The sequence below is a fragment of the Geotrypetes seraphini genome, chromosome 2, assembly GCF_902459505.1.
Source record: "Geotrypetes seraphini chromosome 2, aGeoSer1.1, whole genome shotgun sequence".
NCBI classification, from domain to species: domain Eukaryota; kingdom Metazoa; phylum Chordata; class Amphibia; order Gymnophiona; family Dermophiidae; genus Geotrypetes; species Geotrypetes seraphini.
The window spans coordinates 89,467,722-89,487,721 of record NC_047085.1 but is presented as its reverse complement, the minus strand read 5'-3'; the positions used below and the strand labels follow the sequence as shown (position 1 = coordinate 89,487,721).

The following is a 20,000-nucleotide window of genomic DNA, read 5'->3' as shown; positions in this document are numbered from 1 at the left end:
ATATCTAACTTGTAAAATAAGTAAAGTGTTCACATACACTCAGAATTGTGAAATTTGACCAAGAGCATTAGCTCCTATAGCCAAACCCACGGCCCCATCACCCTAATGCTTCTGCTCCCTCTGGAAACTTCGCACCATTAAACGCCACTTTGACCACCTTTCCTTTCGTCTTCTGGTCCAATCACTAATCTTAAGCATACTGGACTATTGTAACATCATATACCTGGGATCCTGCAAAAACACCAGTCCAAAACGCTGCCTCATCTTCGATCTCAAAAAATATGACCAGGTAAGCCCCTATTACACTAAACTCCACTGGCTACCGGTGGAGGCAAGGATCATCTTTAAATTCGCCTGCCTCTGCTTCAAAACCCTACCAGGCTCTTCACCAATCTACCTATCTGAGCATCTCGAAATTGCAGGCCCCTCTCGTACATGAAACACTTACCTGTTTTCCTTTCCTTCCCTGAAGGGCTGCCTCTACAAGAAATTCCTCGATAGATCCCTAGCATTCCAAGTGGGCAAATGGAATAAATGCCTCACAACCCTCATCTCCAATTTCCCCACCTATCAAATGTTCAGGAAGTCAATCAAAACTTACTTTTTTGACAAATTCCTCTAACTTCTTCCCCCCCTCTTCCCTGCCTCATCCTCTAACCTCGACTTACCTCCAGTCTCCCCATCTCCCCCAATCTTGTTTAGCCACTAAATGACTTAGCAAAATGGATCACTCAATCCAACTAACTATCCCGTCTTCCTTACTCCTCATACTAAATGCCTCTGCTCTACCATATCTAACATTTCCGTATGTAACACTGCCGTATGTATCATCGCTGTATGTAACTCACAGCAAATGTAACTTCATTGCAAATATAACTTTGCTGTAAAAATAACTTCACTGTAAATGTAGCATCGCTGAAAATGTAACTTCGCTGTAAATGTACAGTCTCTTCATCTGTTAACCGCATAGAACTTCCATGGTAATGCGGTATACAAGAATAAAGTTATTATTATTATTTTGAAAAAGAGCTTGAAAGACATACTGTTCAAGTTCCCAACTAATTTTCAATAGCATAAGAGAGAAAGAAGTTCCCACTTAGCTTTCAACTGTGTCAGCAGGTCCTGACATGGACCATGTTTCGAAATTCTTTCTCAAGGGACCCAGAGGGTGATGTAAACTGCTCAAAATGCCAAGGAATAAGAGTAGTGTGATATGGGCAAAACACCTTGTAATCTGTGAATTAAAATATAAAATGTCACTCACATGTGATTGCACAATAACCATGATTAAAGAGAAATTCTATAATACAACTCTTCAAAAAGCAACACAGGAAAAAGTTAGAAAGGGTACTTGCCATATGTACATAAGGTACGGGAAAGATCCCCTCCTCGTGAGAGTTTGGGGGCTTCTGCTACTGAAAAAAGGAAGTCTGCAATGGTATGTTGCTTGTCCACCCAATGTTGCACTAAAGGTGCTTCCAATTTTTTGGTGCGGATCTTACTTAGATGTTCAGCAATCCTGAGTTTGATACTGCAGGACATCTGACCAATACAGAAGCCCCCAAACTCTCACGAGGAGGGGATCTTTCCCGTACCTTATAGTCTAAGGAACAACTTCTAATTCTTAAATTGCACACTTTACATCCTGAAGGCTTGAATAGTGAAATAGAATGGCAAGCTTTTTTGTAGTTCTGTTGTAGTTAAGTCCGCTTCCGGGTTTTACTATTCACTTACTATTCACTCTCTGATCAGGCAGGTAAGCCCAGTTCCGGGTTTTACTATCCACTTACTATTCACTCTCTGACTGTTTGATCAGGCTCAGCTGAGCTGTGCGTAGCCCCTCCTTTCTTGGGACTATGTCAGCACATTCACCTTTGGTATTTAAGCCAGCAGTTCACTCGGCGGCTCTACAGCCGTCATATGAATAAAGCAGTGAAACAAAGTTACGTTATGTATATGGTAAGTACCCTTTCTAACTTTTTCCTGTGTTGCTTTTTGAAGAGTTGTATTATAGAATTTCTCTTTAATCATGGTTATTGTGCAATCACATGTGAGTGACATTTTATATTTTAATTCACAGATTACAAGATGTTTTGCCCGTATCACACTACTCTTATTTCCTTGGCATATTAAGCAGTTTACATCACCCTCTGGGTCCCTTGAGAAAGAATTTCGAAACATGGTCCATGTCGGGACCTGCTGACACAGTTGAAAGCTAAGTGGGAACTTCTTTCTCTCTTTTGCCATTGAAAATTAGTTGAGTACTCGAACGGTATGTCCTTTTCAAGCTCTTTTTCAAAATAAGTCATACACAGTGATGGGGCGGTGAGTTTGGCTATAGGAGCTAATGCTCTTGGTCAAATTTCACAATTCTGAGTGTATGTGAACACTTTACTTATTTTATAAGTCAGATATATATTTTGCTTATTTGCATACTGAGAAGTCTTATCCAGTTATACTAACACCAAAGTAGACATGTTTAGGGGTGGAGAAAGACTTAGGCTCTGTTAGGCATGTTCTCTAAACAATTGAGGTACAGTCGAATCCGCTTAAGTGCAAGTCCTTTGGAGTTCAGACTGGATCGCCACGTCCACTTAAATGGAGTGTGCGCTTAACCGGAGTACCACTTTTTAGTCATGAAAAATCACAGTACACTGTAATCAAATGCAATAAAACTTTTATTCAACCAAAAACACACCGAATACAATGTAATACGGTTCAGTTATAGAAACAGCACTGTTCCAGCTAATGCAATACACTGTAAACCTTTTTTTAAACCAACATTCTATTGAAATAATCAGTCATTGTTTTCTGTGCGCAGATTGCACGATTCAGGCTGTGTATCTGACTACTGATGCTGTAAAACTGTCTATAGTCGTGACATCCATTTATCTCCAGATAACAACGCAGTGTGTGTAGGGACTGCAGCGTGTCTGAGAAGGAAACGATCTGCAGGTGGTTCATTAGTCGTGATGACAGAAGCAGTATCTTCGTCCTCATCAGACTCTTGGTTGTCTGCAGTGTCTTTTATGACTGTACAGATATCGGAATTAGTGCTGTCAGATGATGTGGGCACATCGTTGTCAATGGCGATCTACAGCTCAAACTCTTGTGATGAGAGTCCAACTGGGAGTTCAATGAACGAAGTGTCAGCTTCAGTTGTCTCATCAGATGAGTGAACGAAGCTCGCCTGTCGATAGCAATTTGAAATTGATGATGAGACTCGACTCCATGCCTCCCGTACCATATGAAGAGAGTCAAGCACCATCATTTTTCTTGCAAGCTCAGCAGCTCGGGGGCTGGATTCCGTGCTTGCATCAATTGCTGCCATCACATATCGTTGGACAAGTGACCTGTAATGGCGTTTGAAGTTTGGGATTATCCCTTGGTCCATCGGCTGGATCAAAGAGGTCATTTTTGGCGGTTTGATATTAGTCAGTCTTACATCATTGCTGTGTGCTGCACAGTTATCACACAGCATTACAATGTGCCTCCTACGCCTTATCATCAGATTGTCAAGCTTCTGCAATCATTCAATCCACAATGTCGCTGTCATCCATGCGTTTTTGTTGCTTTCATATTCAACAGGCAGGCATTAAATGTTTTTGAAGCACCGAGGATTTCGATTCTTCCCAATCACCAGTGGCTCGAGCTTTTCACTACCGTCCAAATTGCAACTGAGCAGCAATGTCAATCGTTCCTTTGGCACCTCGAAGCCAACAGCTTACCTGCGCTTGAAAGCCAATGTTCCGTCAGGGATGGCACGCCAATACAGGCCCGTTTCATCGGCGTTGAAAAGTCACATGGTTCATATCCACCAATGACTGAAGGTCACTTCCATTACCCATTTTTCTGCACCAAACTCATCTGCGTCTTGTTTTTCGCCAAGCTGCTTCTTAAATTTTATGCCATTACAAACTTTCCACCTCTGATATCAGTGCGCATAAATGGATTGTGTGCTTATCAGAATTAAAAATATCCGGAGTTTACGTCCATTGACTTTAATGTAAAAAGAACGGGACCGTGGTGGTCAGGTGCAGATAACCGAAGCGTGTACTTAACCGATGTGCACTTAGGTGTACCTATAATGTAGGCCTTTAAACAACCTGGCCTACATTACAGGTGCCTAAGTTTTAAGTTAGGTGCCGCTAAGTGTGATTCTGTAATGGGTGCCTTTAAGTGTGATTTTCATGCAATAGGTGCCAATTACAGAATCTGGCCCTAAGTGCTGGTAAGGGCTCCTGTGCTAATTGAGGAAATAAAAAAATGCAGCCATCTTACAGCTACACTAAAAGTGGCCTCAGCATGCAGGAAACCTACAATGCAAGATACTTTTTAGCACATCTTAGTGAAAAGGCCCCATATGGCAGTATATTTGATTTTTATTTATTTATTTTACATTTTTCTTACTCGCTTACATCCTGAAGTTCTGAGCAAGTTACAAATGAACACTCATAATTTAAACAACTCAATGTATCGAGGGATACAATCGTATATAATAACTAGTGATATAATCCACCACTCATAATTTAAAACATATAATTCACACTAGACAATGACCTAGTAAAGTTGTTCACTTCTCCAGGTTGGATTGTGAATGTCATTGATGAAAAAAAACTTTACTCACAGCATAAAGTACTTAACCACCGGCTGCGCTAGCCGCTACCGCCTCCTCTTGAGCAGGCGGTAGTTTTTAGCCAGCGCGGGGGTTAGCGCGTGATGAAAAGTCACGCGCGTTAACCCCGCTAGCGCGGCTTGATAAAAGGAGCCCTGAAACTGAAGTATAAAAGAATAATAGCATAATTTCCTGCTGTGGAAGACATTCCATAGGCAGGGCATCAGCATACAGTGTATTAATACTGGCTCACTTTTTTTTTTACTTCCCATTCAGCGAACATTCATTGTGCACTAAAAAAAATCTTGCTACAACAAAACAATTTTAGCACACAGAAAATGTACACCAATGCCACGTAAACCATTATGCTAACCCTATCACAACACCAGGCCCTGAATCCCTAAGGGGTTTGTATGCATACTCAAATACAACTTCCATTCCATTAGTACCAAATCGAGTTCTGTTCTAAGTCGTCACTTCTACTTTACTCACACTCTTTCTCTAGATAATAGCACCCTGTTTCCTTTCCCGTTTGCCTTCTCATTCTAAATATGCAGGTCGATATACAAGGGGCTGCTGAAAAGTTCTCAGCCCAACCAACAAAGTTAGGGCTGTCTCTATCGAGGGCTATACACTTACCCCCTGTTTTACGAAGCCGCGCAGCCAATCAGTTAGCAACTCTGCGTGGGCAGGAGCGAAGGAATGTCGCTCCTGCCGTGGTTCAATGCTGGACCACCATGGATTCTAAAGGTACGTGGGGAAGGCAGAAGGGAAGTAAAAATTCTTAGAATTGGCTGAGACAAAGGCAGGAGGGATTCCTGCTGTCCCGGGCCACTGTTGGACCACCAGGGTTTTAAAGAGTACACTGGGGTGGGGGAGGGAGGTAAACGTTAGTAGAATCTGCCAGGACAGGAGATGGAAGGGATCCCTCCTGTCCTGACCCACCACTTCTCACAGCAGGCCCAGCAGAGGCCTGCAACAGGTTTGGGAGGGCTGCAGGTCAGCACTGACCAGAATATAAAGCAAGACCCCTATATTTGGGCCATTTTTTTGGGTCCAAAAATATTGGTTTATATTCGAGTATATATGGTATGTACTCCATATAAAAAGGAGAAGGACTGTAGAACTCTATTCAGGAAGTCCAGGAAGCATTTCATGAAGTGAAAGTCACATCCTGTTTTTGAGTTAAAAGTTTCAGCAATTTTATGAAGTATATTGAAAAACAGGGATACTCTACATGCTCAGTTTGAAAGTGCATAGGAAGTATACAGAGACGCCCGAGCCGGCCAAATCTGCTCCCGCAGCCAAGAAGGGCTCCAAGAAAGCTGTTTTGCCTATATGGATTAAACGGAGAGACAAACAGGAGTTTAAAGCCATGGTGAGACAATTTTTGAGGCGGGGCAGGTCAGCCCAGATTGCGTACACCAAGCTCATTCTGGGGGGACTAAATGTACCGGATCTTCGTTCTTATAACGTGGCAGCATTGCTCCGTGGGGTGTTTGGGGCAGTGCATTAAAATTGGTTACTTAAGGCACTGCTGGACACAGGACACTGGGGACCTCTCTATTCAAAATCTAGTGGGATCTTGGTTGGGATTTTTGTACACCAAATTCTACAGGGTGGGTACAGATCCCAACACCTCTGGGGGTATTATGGTTAGTAAAACCCCAAGGTGGATTTTCCCCAGTGAAAGGACTTACAAGAGTCATAGCAGAATATGTTTGAACAGGCCAGGTGGAAAACAGTGGCTGGGCCGGGCATGGCAGGGCCTAGCCCAGTGTGACAGGTGTAGGCCTGGGAGCCTGAGGCCATTAAAAGGCTGAAATTGAAGCCAGTGGATGGCACCAAGCCAAATAAAGGAAACAAGTGGACTGATATTTTTTGTTTGTATTTTGTGCAAGGGCTGTTTGCTTGTATTTTTGGAACTCATTTTTGAATTGCTACTAACTGAGTTCAGTGCACCATGTCTGGTGTGAAATAAAAATTTATTTTGTGGCACCCAGGTGTTTGCACTATTTTTTAACTTTACTGCAGTCCTTTCCAGATATCCATACCTCGCTTTCGCTCGGCCGAGGTCTGTGTGGTTTAGGCTTTTTAATTCATTTGGGGGTGTACACAAATTTGGGCGCCATATATGGAATCAGCGCTGATAACCAGTGGCATAGTAAGGTGCCCCCACTCTTCCCGCCTCCCCATTCCACACTTGTGCTCTCCCTCCCCTCTTACCTCTTAATCTTCGCCAGTGTGAGTGGCTTCTGCAAGCATGCTCCTTGCAACCAGCGCTGGATTCTCTGTCACTTCCTGGCCCCGGGACCCGGAAATGATTCAGAGGGGAACCAGGCTGGCGCAAGCAACAGGAAGAAGTTGGTCACACTTGCGAAGATAATACGGAGTTATGGGGTGGGGGGGAGGGATGGTGCGAGGGTGGCATGATGTGGCAGGGTGGGTTGAAAAGGTGCCAGCGCCCCCACCGACTTAGCGCCCGGGCGGTCCACACACCCCTTACCATGCCACTGCTGATAACTGACAATTAACATCTTGTAATTAACGTTAGTAATAATAATTTTAATAATAATAATAATTTTGTAATAGAAATTCAAGTGATGTTTGTTAGTTTGTAAGTTTAAATGTTATTTCTGATTACACTTGTTGTAAGTTGTAAAAATGAATAAAGAATTAAAAAAAAAATAATAATAAATTTATTCTTATATACTGCCAAAGCCATAGTAGTTCGAGGCGGTTTACAACAAGAAGAGTTGGATAATCAGCGAAAATAATTACAATGAAGTCATAGAATATGTGGAGAGGGAGGATACAAGTAGAGAGGGAGAAAGTCAGAGTAATAGACACAGTGTAGAGACATCGAGTACATGTAAGTAGAATACAGGGATAAGGCATTAAGAGTTCTTGGTTACAAATTGGTTGAACAGGTTTGTTTTAACTAGTTTTCTAAAGCTAAAATAGGATGAGGAGTGCTTAATGATATTACCCAGCCAACCGTTCTGTTGACCTGCCTGGAAAGCAAGAGTTCTGTCCAGGTATCTCTTGAATCGGCAGGCCTTTATTGTTGGGTGGCTAAACATATGTACTCTGCGTGTAGGCCTGGTGGAACAGTCCAGGTTAAAATGGGAAACCAGGTATATGGGGGCCAAATCACATTCAGTTAGATGTTAGGTGCCTAACTTGCTAGGCACCTACCACTTTGAGATAGAAGCCTAATCCAAGGCACCTACTACAAAGTAGGCATGGTTAGGGGGTGGATCGTGGGCGCCCATTTTGCACTTAGGCACTAGTAAGTGCCTAATTTAGATACAGGAATTTAGGCCAAGAAAACTCTGGCATAAATATGGGGCGCCAATAAGTTAGGATGCCTAGTGAGCATGATTTTATAAAGGGTGCCTAAATTTTATAGAATCATGCTTAGTTGGCACCTCATTTTTTGGCACCATATATAGAATCAGGCCCTTAGTGCTGATTTTTTCCAGTGCCAAAGTTTGCGTATCATTTTTAGAATTCCATCCTAAGTGGCCTTACCCCTTTAGTAGAAGGGCCCCTTATTTTCCAATAGGATAAATCCTTACCTTTTTGTTGTTTGGGGCATTACGGTATTTCTCTTTTGAAATCTGCATTCTTTTATTGTTCTCTAGGTTTTTAAAGCGACAACACAATATGAAAGATTTATTTACAGGGAAAAAAATGAAAAAGCTCTTGGCAGCTTGACTGTATGCTCTTCTATAGAGTTGCGGGAAAGGCTTCTTCCCGAATTTCATGGTCGCTGTTTTCTTCTACTTCAGGTGGTCTCCAATATTCCTTTTTCTTCTGCTCATTTAGCTGAAGAAGCCGAATACCACTGGAGACTATAAAAGAAAGAGACTAGTTCAGGAATTGGGCACCTAAATCTTTCCTATCAAAATACAATTGCACAAAAAGATGAGCAAATAAATGAAGGGGGCTAGCCCAAGCAGGAAAGAGTTAAATTAAAAAAAAAAAAAAGTATTATAATGAAAGACAGAAATCAGAACATATGACATTGGTTACTTTCCTGTTAACCATCACATTCACCTGGGTAGCACAGAGGGAAAAATACTTGAGCTTTACAGCCAAAACACAGCACCGGAAGAAGGGGTGGATTGTGCTTAAGTGGAATGGGTTATTGAGTTATGTTTGGTTTATTTGGTTTTATTTGATGATTTGTTATATATCATGACACTTTTATGTAATGGATGTTTTATGTCTCATGTCATAGCTCACCTTGAGTTTTTTGTTATAAAGGATAATAAACGTGAACAAAGAAAATAAACACAAAGTGGCATGGTTAACGTGCCTTCAGACAGACCTGTAAAGCAAACACCTGGCAGCCAAAACCTACCATTATAGTCATGCAGCACGAATGAGAAAACAGCAGACAGTCATTGTTAACATGACAGAAGCTGGCCATAGTCGAGCATACAACAGAGATACAGCAGCTAAACGATCACATAAGCATGCACAGCAAACGAGTCACATCTGTAAGCAATTTAAATAGCACTAATGTATACTCACTGATCTGGTGAACAGGATCCTCCAAAGCTGGCCATCTTCTCCTCAGCTGCACCAAACTAAACCTTCTAGCTGTGTGAATAGATGCATGGAGGCCTAGAATCCTATATAAACCATCATAGTTACCAGATGCTAGGATCCACCTTGGGGGTTAGCTCCTAAGAAAAATATCTGGGTGTCATTGTAGACCAGGGCTGCCCAAGTCCGGTCCTCAAGATCTACTGACAGGCCAGGTTTTCAGGATATCCACAATGAATCTGCATGAGAGAGATTTGCATACCAAGAAGGCAGTGCAGGCAAATCTTTCTCATGCAGATTCATTGTGGATATCCTGAAAACTTGGCCTGCCAATAGATCTCGAGGACCGGACTTGGGCAGCCCTGTTGTAGACAATAAGATTCTGCCCAATGTGTGGCAGCAGCCAAAAAAGCAAACAAGATGCTAGGAACTATTTTAAAAAAAAGGGATGGTTCAGGAAGGGATGGTTAAGAATGTTATAATGTCTCTGCATTGCTCCATGGTGTGACCTTACTTGGAGTGTTGTGTTCACCTTATCTCATGAAAGATATAGCGGCACTAGAAAAAGTTCAAAGAAGAGCGGCCAAGATGATAAAGGGGATGGAACTCCGCCCGTATGAGGAAAGACTAAAAAGGTTAGGGCTCTTCAACTTGAAAAAGAGACAGCTGAGGGAAAATCTGAGTGGAGTAGAATGGGTACAAGTGGATCGTTTGTTTTTGTTTTTTTTTAATCCATCAAAAATTACAAAGACTAGGGGACATTCAATGAAGTTACAGGGAAATATTTTTAAAACTAATATGAGGAAATATTTTTTCACTCAGAGAATAGGTACGCTTGGGAATGCGTTGCCAGAGGTAAGAACAGTTAATGTCGCTGGTTATATGTTTAAATCTGTTTATTGACAAACAGCACAATAACACAGAAAAAACACTGGTCAGATAACAAACCAACTGCCCGTCCAGTGCCGCTAGCTGATTGGTTGCTGTGAGTTCTCACAGACCCGCTGATTGGTTGCTGTGAGTTCTCACAGAATGTCGCTCCTGTCACGGTTCAATGCTGGATCACCAAGGATTCTAAAGGTACGCAGGGGAGGCGGGAGGGAGGTAAAAATTATAATAGGAAACTTAACCTTTTAAGTGTTAAACTTTCCTAAATCCCCTAGGATAGCACGTGCTATATGTTTAAGAAATTGTTAGTTGAAAATTTGAAATTTACTTCAGACGCTATTACTCCATTGAACCAAATTTACTGTATTTCCTCAAATAAATCATCAGGGGAGAAAGTTCAAGGACAGAAAATGGATTTAAATATCTCTCAGCTTTTGTTAGAGGAATCTATGGGCTCCTTTTATCAAGCCGCGCTAGCGGGATTAGCACGCGTGACTTTCAATCATGCGCTAATCCCCGCACTGGCCAAAAAAACTACCGCCTGCTCAAAGCAGGCGTTAGTGGCTAGCACGGCCGGTGGTTTAACGCGCGTTAAATCGCTAGCGCGGTTTGATAAAAGGAGCCCTATATCTGAAATAGAATAAAGATATACTCTGCATGTATTGTTTTTTGTATAAGACCTATATGCAGTTTTAAGCATTGTTATTTCAAACCTGTAATAACAAGAATAGAAGAGGGAGCGAAATATGTGACCACAAGATCAAGAATGTTTACCAATGCAGGGGTGTCACTTTGGTAAGGGCTCACACTTTCAACCATAAATGTAGTAGGTAGGCTGGAATATGGACCTGGGTTAAACCCTCTCTATGGCTCAGAACACCGCCCACCAGGCTACTCTAGACACCTGCTTGCTGCTTTACTAGGATTTCCTATACCAGGTACTGCTGTTATAGAGATGGGTATATACTGTTTATTTCACAACTTTGTGGAGTGGGACAGAGCCATTAACCACTGGGGAGTGGGGGAGTTCATGACTTAATCCCTCCAGTGGTTATCTGGTCAGTTTGGGTACCTTTGTGGCACTTAGATGTGTTAAAACAGGTCTAGCTTGGGATGTCTACATGGCGTCCTGGATATCTTGCATCCAAGTGCTAAGCATAAAGGGGTACTATAAAGGATAAAATGTCTTAAGTGAAAGAACACTACAGGTCATGGACCTGGGGGGCCGCCGTGAGTGCGGACTGCTGAGCACGATGAACCTATGGTCTGACTCGGCAGAGGCGATGCTTATGTTCTTATGTTCTTAAGTATGCCCAAATCCTGCCCATAACATGCCTCCAACACCCCCCTCCCTTGAACTTTGGATGCACTATGAACAAAAAAAGGATGTCTAAGAAGTCAGTTTAGAAAACTGGCACTTGGATATTTTAGCAATTAAAATATCTGAGTGCCGGTTTATGCCATTTGGGGGGGGAGGGATGTCTTTCTTTTTTGAAAATTAGCCCCAAGGCCAATAAACACTTCTCCAATCAACCCTCACACAGCCATCGATGGTGTACCACCCACCTACCTATTCTACAGTAATCAATGAGCCACTGTAAGTGTCTCCTAAAGCAGAAGTGCCCTTAAGCACCATGGATATGTCGAAGATCCTAGAAAAATAGAGCATGTACCACCACCAAACCTCAAGGTTCGGAGAGGAGGAAAAAGTAATGCATGCGCTGAAAATATCCTCACAGACCAGGCAGCCCTTGTGATTTGTAAATACAAATCTGTTATGATTTTATGACTGAGAAACCAAGAACATCTTCAGCAGGCACTTCATCCATACTACAGCCTCTTCCTGGTTTCAAGTTCTGCGAAAGGGTAAAAAAGGTCCGGTAGTGGTTGTAATGCAGCCTTTTAGCAGAGCTTGTCCCGAAATCCCACCACCAAGTCCATTTTCATTTATAAACCAAGGAGAGACAGAACAGGTGTTGTTTTCATACTGTATTTTACATTTAAAGCTCAAAATAGTCCCTTCATAAGTAGCAAAATGTCTTCTGAATGAGAAAAACAGGATGTGTTTTACAGAACTGCTGTCTACTTTTCAGGCTGCAGCTCTGTGTCATTGGTAAAATGAATGTGTTATCTCCTTAAAGTAGATTCTGTGGACCTTTTTTCTTTGTCACCCATATAAATGTGTAATACAATATCGTATGAAAAAATATGTCTTCTTTGAGCCTTTTCAACTGACAGCTTTCCTGTCAGGAGCTCGAATGGACGAAAAAATGCAGTTTGAATATTAAACGATATCCTCTCTTTATATTTGATTCAAATATTTGTTAATATGACTCGCTATATTTAATCTTGGATCTAATTGGAGGACTTGCGCTGAAGTTAAGCTAAATATCTTATTTTTCTTGATAATTATTGTATCTGAATGGTTGTGCTTTAATTGTTTGCTTTTCTTCAACTTTCTGTAAGAGCGGATACTTGATTGGTAAAATTAAAATTTGATAAATTAAAAAAAGTAGTAGAGTCTGTGACAGGTTAAATTAGTGTCTCTCAAACTGTGTGCCACAGCACAGTGGTGTACCCCAAACAGATTCCGGGTGTGTCATGAGAAATTCCCCTCATTAAATATACACTAGAAAGATGCTCAATAGGCAGTCGAGTAGCTAACAACTTTACCAAATGGGCCTCAAAATCCAACAGATATACATATATGTTCTTAGGGAATGGCTTTAATGAGGTTGTTTACATCTGTTTTCGTACTGCCATTCTTAGATGAAATGTTTTCATCCCTATGCACATCTCTGAGATGTATCTACGGTAGCTCACCTGCAAAAATACAGTTGCATGATCTCAAGGGACACAAGGATCTCCCGTATGAGGAACAGCTGGATAAGTTGCAGCTGTACTCACTCGAGGAACGCAGAGAGAGGGGTGACATGATCGAGACATTCAAGTATCTCATGGGCCGCATCGAGGTGGAAGAAGATATCTTCTTTTTCAAGGGTCCTGCGGCAACAAGGGGGCATCCGTGGAAAATCAGGGGCAGGAAACTGCACGGGGACACCAGGAAATTCTTTTTCACTGAAAGGGTGGTTGATCACTGGAATAGTCTTCCACTTCAGGTTATTGAGGCCAGCAGCGTGCCTGATTTTAAGACCAAATGGGATAGACACATGGGATCTATTCACAGAGAAAGGTAGGGGAGGGTCATTGGGGTGGGCAAACTAGATGGGCCGTGGCCCTTATCTGCCGTCTATTTCTATGTATGTTTCTATGATCTCTGGGAAATTGTCTGTATCCTTTGTTCTCATCTCTTGTACCTAATCTTTTGTTAAAATTTCTCATGGATTCCATTCCTCTTTACTAGAAAGGATTAAAGAGATTAGACAGACATAAAAACAGATTATTGGGTATAATGACTGGGGTAGCCATCCAAATGATTACGAAAAACTGGAAGAATTGTGAACGCTTAAATTTCACTTTTTGGTGGCATTCGTTATGCTTGTGCTACAGATACAAATAAATGATTTCTGAGCAAGGGGGTAGGTAACAAATGGTTTAAACGAATATGGGGTTCATTGACCAATTTTATTGAGTCTAATTGAATGCTGTTTCCCTTTACTTCTGGTTATCATTTACACATCCAGGGAAGGGGAGTGGGTGGGAGGGAGAGGGATAGTATATTGAGACTGGTTTATTAAAAATATGAAAGTACTATTGTACGGTTATCTTGAATACAATGAAATCAGGGGGGGAGGGGACGAAAATTATTCTTATTGCTGTTTTTTAAATACCTTGTATAAATTCTTGTATGCACTGTTTTTAGATTGAAAATGAATAAAGATATATTTTTTTAAAAAAAATTCTCATGGATTCCACACTTAACTCTTTTTTTTTTTTAATTTTTTATGTTCTAATCATTGGCCCTTTCCCGGAAAAACACCAGAGAGAAAAAATTCCTGCCAACAGGAGAAAAATTCTGTTTCAAAAACCGGGTTTAAATTTGCTACTCAAACTTGTCTCTCAGCACAAACAAATGTAAAGGCAAAGAAGATATACCTTAAAGTAACGTGTCTTTTCCCGTTGATTGATTTACACTAGAAAGATGACATATATATCATGTATGCAAGAGTCTGTCAATGTTATGAGTGTCTGTGTGCGTAAGGATGCAACCGCCCAGACAAGCATCATTCTTTCACATGATTGGTCCTTGAAAACTAATGGCAAGTATGGTCATTTTATTTTTTTATGCAGTAATTATCCTAAACTTGAGCATCAAAGCAACCAAGGCTTTATTATTGGATCTTCTTAGCTTTGCGAACTTGGATTTTCAGCTCTGACAAAAATTAAATTGAAAAAAAAAAAAAGAGAACGATTATAGATGGTGGATGATGAAATGCATGTTTGCTTGTCAACTATTGAGCCACATTTTCAGCCGCTTTTACAAAGCCACACTATGGGCTTCAGGGCCGCTAGCGCGGCTTTTTAAATGAGGCCATTTGAGTTAATTTGCACTCAAAAACAAATACATCCATCACATTGATTAGCAATTCTATTTTATCTACTTTAATTTCACCACTGTTATAATTATCCATACATAGCTGAAAGAACTTTAAATAAACAACTCTCAAATTTAATTTTTTGTTAGTTTTGCAAGTTTATCATTTCAATTATAATGTGCCACAAAAAAACATTTGCTCCGTTTAGGGTGCCGGAGCTAAAAATAAGATTGAGAGACACTGGGTTAAATAAACACACAGCAGCCAATATACTACACTGTGTACCAAAAGTGCTACCAAAAGTGTTAACGTGCATTAAAAATGCAGTTAACGCACACAGGCTAGTTCAGATACATTAACAATGCAGCTAATGTGTACAGCTTAGCTCATGATAGTTTTACTGCGAAATCTATGCCAATGAGCTCTTTCATATTTCAGTCCCTTCATTCCATTAGCATAGAAAAGGAAGGGCAGAAAGCTCGCACGGGCAGAAGCATGAAGTCTTCGGTGTGTGTACCAACTTCTGAGTACACAATGCAGAAAAGGAGTTTTGCGTAGCAGTTAACCTTGCACAAATCCACACAGACACCGGCACATTGCATATTAAAAGAAATGGCAATGAGTAATTAGCTATTTGGCCCCAGTGCCGAGAAGTATGCAGAAAACGTTTAAGGTGAGTACAATTCTAGGTCTAAGGAGGTGTAGAATGGTTAGTTCCATCTTCTGCAGTAGAGTCTGAGGATTTAATGTCAATTTATTATTTTTGCTATGAGCATAACAGTACCTGCGACTTCTAGGACAGAATAGCAGGTGATGTGTCTGTGCATAAGTCCAAGCAGAAAAAAAAAAAATCAACACTGCAAACATTTTATGTGCAAGGAATTTTTGTAAGGCTGATATTGATCTACAGAATAACTTTTCCAGTGCATGCACAGATGTGGAGCAGAGGAGCAACTACTAGTAACGACAGTGATGTGAGAACCAGTAAAAAACCCCGGTCAAATCCCACTGCAGTTCCTTGTGACCTTGGTTAAGTCACTTAACCCTCTACTACCCCAGATGCAAACTTAGGGGGCCAATATTCACCCCATGACGGTAATCACCTTGTAAGCCGTTCACAGCTGTGGTCTGAATTAAGCACATATATTCAATGTTGGGGCAAGCACGGCTCCTTGTATTGACTATCAGGATAAGTATGACATTCAGACCAGTGCCTGGTTAACTCAGCACATAAAGTTAGGACAGCTTTTTGCTGTCCTAATTTTATGCACTCACTTTAAGTCAGCGGACTGAATATTGCCACCAACTGGCTAAGTTGTGGCTCTGCCCAAGCTCTGTGGAGATATTCAGTAGCACTACCCAGTTAAGTGCCACCGAATATTGGTGGCCAGCCAGCTCAGCAGGATTTAACCAGTGAAGAACCTCTTTTGCCTGGTTAAACCCCTCTGAATGTCTAAGCCTTAAATTGTCAGCCCAGTAGGGACAGAAAAATACCTACTATTCCTGAATATAAATCAGGGGTCTCAAAGTCCCTCCTTGAGGGCCGCAATCCAGTCGGGTTTTCAAGATTTCCCCAATGAATATGCATGAGATCTATGCGCATGCACTGCTTTCAATGCATATTCATTGGGGAAATCCTGAAAACCCGACTGGATTGCGGCCCTCAAGGACTTTCAGATCCCTGATATAAATCATAACAGAACAATAACATAACAATCAGCTTATATACCGCAGGGAAGTGAGGTTTTATGCGGTTTGCAAAAGATAAGATTTACAATTGAATGAAAAAAATTAAAATAACCAAGTAAGTAAAAATAAAACTATAAAGGCCTAGAGACGGATTGCTAAGTTTACAATATCTGTATGCATTCGAACTAATTACCCAGTTATTTAGCAAACAGGTATAAGATAAATGCAAATAAATAATAATATGCTTGCGACACTTAGGCCCTCTTTTACTAAGCCGCGGTAGAGATTTCTACTGCAGCCCAGGGCGCTAAATGCTCCAAAGTAGCTCTGACGCTCATAGGAATTCTATGAGCATTTGTGTCAAAACATTTAGCATTCCGGGCTGTGCTAGAAACCTCTATTGCAGATTAGTAAAAAAAAAAGGGGGGGTGGGGCTATTTTGCTCAGATATGCACACAGTACCTTGGTATGCTTACATTAATTAGCACATGTAAAATTTGCATATGATTAGGGTACAAGGTAATGGGATTTGATATACTGCCTTTCAGTGGTACAAGCAAAGTGGTTTACATTTTCTCAGGCCAAACTTTCTTGCTATGCACTCAGCCATGTGAGCATGACTTTAATGCACAGCTTTCTGCATTGGCCATTAAATTGCATGTGCAAAGTGCTTCACATGAACATTAGCACAAAATGATGTCACTAGGTTTCAAGGAGGTAATGTTTAGGTTCTTGCAATACTGTCCATTACAATGCACCACCTTCTAATTTTTCTATTCTGTTTTCCATATTATCAATCCTGTTAGTAATTGTATCCATATTGTACATTGTATTTGATTATATAATAGGAAGGGTTGGGGAGGGTGGGGGTTAATAGCATTTTATGTGTACTCTTGATGACTATTAAGTGATATATTTATGATCTATTTGTTATATTATATTGATGCACTTATTGTACGTTTAAAAATGAATAAAGAATTAAAAAAAAAATGCACCACCTTCATATTTAAATGTCCTTTGCATATCATTAACATCAGCTGCATTTATGCTCACTCGGAGCCATTTGTAAGTATGAGGGGTGCTGAAAAGTTCTCAGCCCAACCAACCATCTTCCTAAATTCTGAGCGCTATTTTGCTACTGGAGCTTATCTTATTTTGTTACGTGCCAACTTGCAGAATCCCAAAATTCTCTGTTTTGACATCGTTTCATATCATTGCTCGAACCGTATCTACGTCACTCTCTTCTTGGTTGGCCTGAGAACTTTGCAGCACTCCCTCGTAATGTACAAGTCCAGTCAATGCACAATGTCACAGTAATCGATATAAAGTGCGGAGGAATAAATTAGAATATCGCAGCCCTCTTTATCATTATGTCTGTATCGGCGGTTCTCAACCCAGTCCTTCGGACACACCTAGCCAATTAGGTTGTCCGGATACCTACATTGAATATGCATGCGATATGAACTTATACGTGCCAGTTCTCTTGTAGGCAAATCTCTCATGCATATTCATTTGGATATCCTGAAAACCTGGCTGGGTGTGTCCCAAGGACTGGACTGAGAACCCCTGATCTCCATTAATATATTGTTGGTACCAAGGTGGGAGAAGTGGCATATCAGTTTTACAGGCAGCAATGAAGGAGGCATAACCTGCAAGTACCATATAGGCGTCATGGAGTGGACGAGTAGCCTAATGGTTAGTGCAGTGCATCGAGATCCACTTAGGCCAGGGGTAGGCAATTCCAGTCCTTGAGAGCCAGGTCAGGTTTTCAGGACATCCACAATGAATGTGCATGAGATGGATTTGCATGCACTGCCTCCTTGAGATGCAAATCTATCTCATGCATATTTATTGTGGATATCCTGAAAACTTGACCTGGCTCTAGCTCTCGAGGACCGGAATAGCCTACCCCTTAGGCCAGGGGTGTCCAATGTCGGTCCTCGAGGGCCGCAATCCAGTCGGGTTTTCAGGATTTCCCCAATGAATATGCATGAGATCTATTAGCATACAATGAAAGCAGTGCATGCAAATAGACCTCATGTATATTCATTGGGGAAATCCTGAAAATCCGACTGGACTGCGGCCCTCGAGGACCGACATTGGACACCCCTGCCTTAGGCAAAACTCTTAACCCTCCATTGCCCCAGATGCAACCCCCTCCCCCCAACAATTTAAGATTGTGAGCCCACTAGGCACAGAAATAATATGTACACTTGGTAATGCTATAGCAATGATTAGAACAGGGGTCTCAAAGTCCTGTCAGGTTTTCAGGATTTCCCCAATGAATATGCATGAGATCTATGTGTATGCACTGCTTTCAATGCATATTCATTGGGGAAATCCTGAAAACACGACTGGATTGCGGCCCTCAAGGAGGGACTTTGAGATCCCTGAGAAGTAGTAGTAGGGCTCATAAGTTGAACAGTGCAGCCTTCTCAGGAGCTTAACAGCACGTGCCACATGAGTATTATCCAGACTGCAAGATTTAGTGCAGGAACATCACTTATTATGCATTTAAAGGCAGCCAAATATTAGGAATGCAGGGAGAAGCAGGCCACACGGATCAGAAGCCAGGCAAGACATTGGGCGATTAACAGGAAACGGATTTCTAATTTACATAAGAATTTTGCAGGTTGCGACCGGTGAAGGCTAATGCCCTTTAGGTTTTTTTTTTTTGCTCCTGGGAGAAACACATTTGGCTGTTGTGACTGTGATACGTTTGGGACGTGTTGGAAAGACGCCTCTTCAGGCTAAATAATGCCCAGATTGGGCCACCAGCAGAGGGTCTGTTGGGGGAAGGGCAGAAACCATTGTACGGTATCCAGCACCCACCTGGTTTACGTGCAGCACCGCGGAGGACCCGCAGCCCCCTTCCCTCGCCTCCTCCTGCAGCTGCTGCCCCCGGCTCTCCGGCTTCCCGGCCCGAGCTGCCTCCGCGGGGGGCGGCTGCGGCGAGCCGTGGCCGGGCCCCCCCTCCCCCGCGCTCACCCGGCTCCCCAGGACCGAGCGCTTGGCCAAGCGCCGGGCTTGCGTGCTGCCGATCGGCCGCTCTCCGGCATCCATGGAGAGGGATTCGGGCGCCCGGGCAGCCTCGCCAGCTGCTGGTGTTGTTTTGAGTCTCTCCTTCCACGCAGCCCGAAAAGCAAAACGTGGACTGGAGCCCCCTCCTGGCTCCGGAGCCTCTCGCCAGCAAACCGCTGGAGGTTTCACTTAACGGTTGCAGTGGGATGCTTGGCTGTGATGGGTGTATAAGATTTGTGTGGGGGGGGGGGGGGGGGAGGGAGTGTCAGCCCTGTGCATGCCCACCACAGAGGGTCATATCTATGAACTGGAGGACTCTCGTGACCTGTGCTCATCTTTCCACAATGGTCCAGCAGCATCACCTTTAGTCCTGGCCACCACTGTGAGATGTGAACCTTCAGCTTTTCAGATGCCAAGCTTTGAAGAGAGCTAATCTGTTGTTTTTTTTGCCTTCAAATCAGCATTATGTGCTTGTGTTTGCAGATTACCAACATGCATGTCGCTTCAGTTGGTGTTTTGATTCATCTTTGGCAAAACGCCTGTATTTATTTATCCTTCCGTGTGTGTCATGAAAGTAGAGATACAGTTTAAATTGCCACTGAAATACATTCAAGGGAATTGTGCATTTCACCCCAAAGTACACAATAAGGACTGTTAGTCTAGCCATCTGTTTTGGTCTCCACGGATGGCAGCGGCGTGACTAGCTGTCAAGACACAGATTAAGACAGGTGATG

The 20,000-nt window shown here is 42.1% G+C and overlaps 1 protein-coding gene across 2 annotated transcripts in view; it reads right to left on the bottom strand.

Moving 5' to 3' along the window:
- ZNF704 (zinc finger protein 704) overlaps positions 1–19,432 on the bottom strand; it is a 148,795-nt gene extending 129,363 nt beyond the window's left edge. Inside the window, exons 1-2 of one of the 2 annotated variants that reach the window (XM_033933283.1) lie at positions 19,078–19,211; positions 8,197–8,472 (exon numbers count right to left, since the gene is read on the bottom strand). In XM_033933283.1, coding sequence (XP_033789174.1) covers positions 8,197–8,385 — 189 coding nt within the window. In that variant the 5' untranslated portion in view covers positions 8,386–8,472; positions 19,078–19,211. Of the gene's footprint in view, positions 1–8,196; positions 8,473–19,077 lie in introns of both variants that reach the window. The other variant, XM_033933282.1, reaches the window with a different exon arrangement.
- Between the last annotated feature and the right edge of the window lie 568 nt (positions 19,433–20,000).